General features: G+C 37.3%; 1 protein-coding gene across 1 annotated transcript; it reads right to left on the bottom strand.

Moving 5' to 3' along the window:
* Nucleotides 1-3,268: 3,268 nt before the first annotated feature.
* LOC122670330 lies at nt 3,269-6,643 on the bottom strand. The gene is made up of 7 exons (XM_043867168.1): nt 6,005-6,643; nt 5,819-5,905; nt 5,510-5,722; nt 4,925-5,089; nt 4,665-4,718; nt 4,388-4,534; nt 3,269-3,651 (listed from the first exon to the last, which is right to left on the bottom strand). The coding sequence occupies exons 1-7, from the start codon at nt 6,374-6,376 to the stop codon at nt 3,274-3,276; spliced, it is 1,416 nt and encodes a 471-aa protein (XP_043723103.1). The 5' UTR covers nt 6,377-6,643; the 3' UTR covers nt 3,269-3,273.
* Between the last annotated feature and the right edge of the window lie 464 nt (nt 6,644-7,107).

Consider the following 7,107-nt stretch of genomic DNA (forward strand, 5'->3'; position numbering starts at 1 on the left):
CGAGCAATGACGTTGGAATTTTAAGTGCTTTTAAAGGAAGAGGGTTGGGCACACCGCGCGCTCCAGGTAAGCTGGCAGTCTTGCCCAGTGGGAGGGGTGGGTGGCCCTTTCCCATGGGGAGGGGAGTGAGATACCCAAAGGGTGGGCACTTTCCTGTTTTTAAAATAGATGATTTAAAACATTAGAGGGTTATGGTTTTATTAATAGACACCTAAATGACCATTAAGTGTGTCGATTGAAAGACATGTTTGAATTTTCAACAAATATGTCTTGTGGGAAAAGACTTGGTGTTTGGGCATGTCTTTTGGGGATAATCCTTGGTGATGTTTTTTCTTCTTCTGTATATAGCGAGTAGGATTACCCCATTTTCCAACAATTTTGGGAACATTTACAATCTCTTTTGTTTTGGCTTTCTTCATTCTTGATTTGTGAACGTCCAATTGATCAACTCTTGGTATCCCTAAGTGTCCTATAAGTAAGTGCAATACTCTCGGTTGTTTTATCTTGGAATTTGATACGCAAGGAACTTGGATTGCACCAATAGAGCATAGAGGCCATCTACAATCTTAAGGAGAGCGACCATTTGGCACAACTCAACCCCATCGATCATTCAAGTTTCTTCATATGTTTTAGATTTGTGACATTGTTATGGTGCTTGTGTTTGTCATCAACGTCAATTTGTTTATGGTTTAGATAAGTAATATATCCTCCCTTGTTACATGTTTTATCATGTATGATTTGGTCTCAACCAAAAAAATGTATGATTTGAATGAATATTTATTACATAAATAATAGGAAAAAGGTTCTCTAAGCCGAATGTGAAAGGTACATAAGCATCTCTCTCACACACACCCATGCATGAAATGACCTTTCTGTCCCTTGTGTGAAACCATTTCATGAAATGACCTTGCTCAAAAAACCCTCTCCCTAATTATTAAGATCCCCATTCTAAATTTTTATTTAGTAGCTGATTTACGAATGTGTTTACTTTTTTTTTTTCTTAAAGTTGTACCACGTGGCAACCTGATACTCAGGGTGTTTGCCACCGTAGGTGGTGTGGTCTCAATATTCTCATGGGATTATTATCATCTCATATCTTAAAAGTAGGTAAGTAGGTATCCATTATTCCATTAAACCATTCACATTCCATTAATTTCCATCACCCCACCAGCCACAATGGAGGACTAGGTAGAAAACATTCTTAGAAAAAGAGGAAGCTAAAGGAAAGATTTGCAATGCCTACCACTCAATCATTCACTTCCCAGTAACTTGGAATTAGATCCTTCTCTATCTCTATCCCAAATAACAAATTCTTAAATCCGATTCTTTTTTATTTTCTCGATTTAGAATACATTCAAAGGATTTAAATTCTCTCCAATTCCCAAGTAGTACAATTTAAGGTGGAGAGGTCGATACCGGGCAGACATGACATCCAACGGTTTAAGCTCATTGACCCAGTTTTTTTTTTCTCAAGCTCGGCACCGTTGGATGTCATGTTTGTCAAGTGTTGATCTCTCCACCCCAAACTACACCGCACTATCCTCTCCAATTCCCGGTTTGGGGTGGAGAGGTCGACACCTAACAGGCACAACATCCAACGGTCCAAGCTTGAGAAGAAAAGAAGAAACAAAACGGATCAATGAGCTCGGACCATTGGATGTCATGCCTACTAGGTGTAGACCTCTCCACCCCAAATTACACCTTTAATCAGGGAATTGGTGAGGATTTTAAAATTTTAATCCATTTTTTTTCCACATTCAAAACCCAGAATCAATTATGAGAATCCATACCAAACATAACTATAATTTTCTAGTCGATAACCATCAAGGGGAACATTCATTGAAAAAAAGGAAGCTAATAAACGCTATGCAATGTCCATCATTCTTTTTTTTTTTTTTGGTAAAAGCAATGTCCATCATTTACTTCCCAAGAATTGGATCCTTCTCTCTCTAATAACTCTCACTCTCAAAAACAACTCAATCAAAGACTTTCAAATTTCAATATTATTTATTGATGGTAGATCTCAAGATCTTGGCTTGTGGTTCAAGTAAGACCAAGTTGTCTACGTACGTTAACTTCAAACACCGACTTGCCGTCCACGTCAATCTCTTTCTGCTTTCTTCTTTCTTCTTTCTTCTTTCTTCTCTCCATTAATCTATACAGAGTCTATCTCAGTTGTGTTTTGGTCATGCTTATATTTTATTAGTTCATATTAATTCTCACTTCCATCTCTTATCCTCGTAGTGACAAATAGTTAAGAAACTATTAATAACGTGGACCTAAGAAGTATGAAATCAAACACAGTTGGGTTAAGAGTTAAAAGAGAATCTCATTTAATGAGAGTATTTTACCCCAAAAAAAAAAAATTTAATTAATGAGAGTATTTAATTTGTTTCTCTAAACAAATCCATGTGATCCCAGCTGGAGAAAACTTTGCTCATTTAATGAGGAATATGGACTTACAGCTAATTTAATTTACTGGAAAAAAGATCCCCACAACATCAGTGTGGAGATTCTTTCTCATGCTCTCTCACAATCTGATTCTCTTTGATATACATATGGTGAAGATAAGAGAGTCGAACCCGTGATCTTCTGGGACATTTGAATTCCATTTGCAAGATTCCAACCAGTTATCTTCAATTGTGAAATAATTGTTTCACTTACGAAATTTGATGGGATCATTGGCTACATCAAATAGACGCATACTTAATGCTCCCTTTAAGATGGTCGTTGAGGATGTTAAGTTCAATTTAGGTGCTCCTTAACTACATGGTCCTCTGTCTATTACTCCATTTTTTGTTTTTCTTGTGTTTTTTTTTAGGGAGAATGTTCTTTGTGTTGGGGGTGCAGACTGCGCCCAGACACATGAGGGTGGGCACAATGACCACCCTACCCCCCTGAGTGGCAGGCCCTGTGTCTGGGCGCAACCTGCGCTGTGGTACAGAGAACATGAGCCCTTTTTTTTATTACAAACATTGCATTCCAAAATGAAAGTCATAACCTCAGGATAGGCAAGGGAGCAGGGAAGAGAAAAGAGAAAAATAAATCACAACCATAGTATTTTCACTATTTTCTTTTTTTTCCAAAATTTACATAAGATCCTAAAGATGGTATAATTAATGGATCACCTGTTAGAAGAAAGGGGAAAAAATAGATTTAAAAGGAAAAAAGGAAGGGGAAAAAAAAAGGAATCAAATCTAAGAATACCCCCAAACCCATTGAGGATCCAAGTAAGAAAACCCAGAATCAACCCAAGAAAAAGAATTCATTTCCTTAGGGACATCTGGAGTTTTTTCCAGGACCTCCATAGTAAAAGTAATTACCCCAAACATTGTTAATTCCACCTTGAATATCATAACAATTCGGGTGGTCCGCCAAGACCCGAAGATTCGATAAAGGAATCAAATTGTTATCCCAATCCACAACTTGCAGGTTTCGGAAATAAGAGGCTTTCCCAAAACCTTCTTCGGCAAAGTGACCGCTTCCCATTTGCGTCGCGGTGTGGAAACCCGACGGCCGGCTGTTCACAATCTCTCCTCCAAATTGCACCATACTTGCATGATCCCTCAAGTGACTAAACAAGAACGATGGCCAATACCCGACCAATAGACCCGACCCGAATTCAAGCCACCAATTCCCATGCTTCGGATCCTGTTTCCAATGGGAAGATTTTTAAAAAGAAAAGTAGATACGTCAGGGAATCGAATCCCTTTGCATGTAATATTAAAAGAAGATTGAGAATCATGTCAAAAGGGTATTTTGGTCATTCAATACCCCACGCGTGCATGTTGGATAGATACTTTATTAGAGTTTAGGCCGACATAAGGGGTAGGCCCTGAACTGTCCTCTGTGCCGTCCAAGAGGCATATTCCATTTGGACGACCGGGGATACAAGGTCAACAATTTAGAGGAAAAGGGTATGCTTATCTGATGGTAAAAACCGTTTGATCAAAGTGGACTTTTTGGTCAAAAAGATCCATCAGGTGGGGTCCATTGATTGAACGATCCAGGTTCAAGCCCAACATGGTATACTTTACAGGCTCTCTCAACCTTCAATTTGCTAAGCAACATTGAAAGCTTCTCCCTTTGTTTCCAGTCAAAAGATGCAAAGAGGCAAAGTTTCAAAATTCCACCTTTTCCAAAGAACGATACAAACTAAAAAGCCATCCTATCTGTACTAAGAATTAGCATAATAAGAACTTTAATTTTTATTCCCAAATCTAAGAATTAACTTTTTCTTTGTGAATAATTTTAATTACCCTTTATTTGCATGAACTATACGGAATTTGATTTTTTAATGTAATTAGTCCAATTTGCAGTGAAAATTTTGTCTAATTTTCTTGATGTGATTAATACTTAATGACTTAAGAGTGAAGAATTACAGTACCTTCCAAACCAATAAACTGATATCGAATTGGCCGCCATTATAGCCCGATGTCGGAGAGATTGCGGCTCCGATGGCAATCTTATTGTTTGTTTGAACAAAGCCTGAGCAAAGTAAATTGTAGCATCCAGTGGCTTGATATGCATCAGTCTGTAATAGTATATATATGTATATAACATAAGATTGATTAGCACTAATCTTGATTCATAATTATTAAATAAACTCACATTCTCTATCTCAAAATTAAGAAATAAGGAATTTGAATCTCTTTGATACTTACTGTCCAGTAAGTGAAGAACCTGGGGTAGTTGTCTCCATACAGTTCTGGGCTTACCTGAATCAAAAATAAATGAAATTGAAACAGCTTTAATAACTTTAGACATTATGATCTGGAAAAACCATGTGGAAGAACAAAAGGGTAGTTGATAGTACTGTAATAACTGCTTTTAAATTAGAAAAATGAATTGGAGTTTCAGAGGAAGATTATAGGTGTAAAAGCACAAAGAAAAATCAAGATTGTTTTTGACTTTCAGTACTTGCCTGCCAACCAGCTTCAATGGTGTTAAGATCATCTCCAAATGAACCAGAGATTACCCACATTTGGGATAAGCTGAACTCATACTGATTTGCTACATGAGGTGCCCATACATTAATGCTGGCTTTGGCTCCAAAATACTGATCTCCCATTACATACCCAACTGCATGCTGTGAAGAAGAAGAAAAAGAAGTTGCAGAGAAACCCAGTTTATTAATTAATGGCTTTAAACTGATCTTAAAGAGGAAACCATGAAAGTTTGAAAACAACTTAAACTGGAATGGAATCAATGTTTCATAAATGACTCAACAACAACAAATACCCATCTACCAAACTTCCTATTTCTTCAAGGAAAATATCATAAAGACTCTCTCTGTTCATGGTCTGTACATTGATTGAGCTTCTTTTTCCATCCAAATGGTTAATTTGGATTAACCATATCAGACCTTTTCTTTCCCGAGGGAATGGGGAAATCCTAAAAGACGCGTTTTTTAACGATCAAACCACCATTGCTTTGTTCCCTGAATCGCCATTTTCCTGTGTGCTCTAGAGATTATTAGAAACTTAAAGCCATGGAAAGAATATCTAACCTCGTGGTTACTGCTCGTAGTGTCGCGTCTAACTGTTCTACTAATTTTTCTTCCAAATCTTGCAATAGAACTTGCTCTCAGTATGTCTTCTTCTTTGGTTCTTCTTATCGGAATTGTTCCTTCTGGACATAACTCGCCTGAATTTGACCAAACCTGAAAACCTTCCGGCACTGAATCCATCGGATTGTCGTCATTGGGTCTCTCCGGTGGATCCTGCAAGAAGAAACAAGAGAAAGTTTAGATTTTTGGAACAAAGGAAAGGGAAGAAAAAATTCAAATTATTTTTAATTAAAAGCTGAATTCAAATACCAGTGGCTTCTGCCCTCTCAGTTCAGGATGATCGAAAGCTGGTTGTAGATGTGATAGAACACAATCTATAAGGTCACCATCTGGACTCTGCAACAACAAACAAGAATCTGACTCGTTAAACCCAGAACAGAACAAGAAAATAAAAATTGAATCTTTAAAAGCCTTAATTAGAGAAAATGGAAATACCTGAATTGTTTTCACAGGAGGCTTGTTGATCCTTCTGAGATGAGCTCTTATTCTCTTCAACTTCTGCAACTCTTCTCCAGGTCGGAAGGTCTGGTTGGTCTGAAGCTTCGGCTCGTCGTTTTGTGATGCAATCGAAGTCGATACTACTACGGGACTAAGAGAAGAAGCAACAAGAAGAAAACCAACAAAAATGGGAATTATTGAAGAGATCTTGCAACAGCTAGAAGCCATTCTTGAGGAATTTCTGGGTTTTGTTCCTTCCACTAAAACCGTTTGTTTTTGTATACATTGGCATTGTCTTCTTCTGTAATCAACAAAACACCATATATTCCTAGTTTTTGTCCACTGAAACACATCTCTCAGTAAATCCATCTAAACTAAATAACCATTCACAGAAAACCCAATTCACCCTCACCTCCTCACTGTTTTCAAAGCTTTCAAAACCCAAAATTAAGAAATCTCTGTGTCTCTCTCTCTCTCTCTCTCTCCGAGCTTCAAATACCTTGGTTTTCTATCTGACACGCAGGCCTAGCAGTTGCAGGCACGAGCTGATTAATTAAAGAAACCCAGTAATGGAGGAGTTTTTTAGAGTTTTTCGCATGTGGGTATGGAGATATAAAGAGTTGGGTTCATGGGTTGGGATGAAAAGAGACCCAAATTTTTGAAACAAAATTAATAAAAACAACAAATGGTTTTCTCTCCTTTTTTTTTTATCTTTTTAATTTGGTGAGGGAAAAACTGAAAAGGAAAGTAACTAGGAAGAGAGGAGTTGTGGGCTTGGGGCTTTCTAAGTGTTTCCGGTCTCCAATACAAAGACTGAAGCTTTTAGCTTTTGTTTGAGTTTTATAGGGGCAAGAGGCTCTGGTTTCTGTTATACTTTGCCTTGGTTATGAAGACACAGAAGAATTAGACTTATACTACATTCTGGGTCTCCAAAGTTCCTTGCTTTTGGTGTTCTCTTTCTCACTTCCCTAGATGTTATTCTTCATGTCAGTTACTAGAGAATGAGTAGTAATTTTATTTTAAATTACAAAAGAAAGCCAACTCACTTTCTTTTTATATTTTCTTCTTTAAAATTTAATTCCTTATTTATTAATTTCAAA

Source organism: Telopea speciosissima, chromosome 8, assembly GCF_018873765.1.
Source record: "Telopea speciosissima isolate NSW1024214 ecotype Mountain lineage chromosome 8, Tspe_v1, whole genome shotgun sequence".
In the NCBI taxonomy this organism is placed as follows: domain Eukaryota; kingdom Viridiplantae; phylum Streptophyta; class Magnoliopsida; order Proteales; family Proteaceae; genus Telopea; species Telopea speciosissima.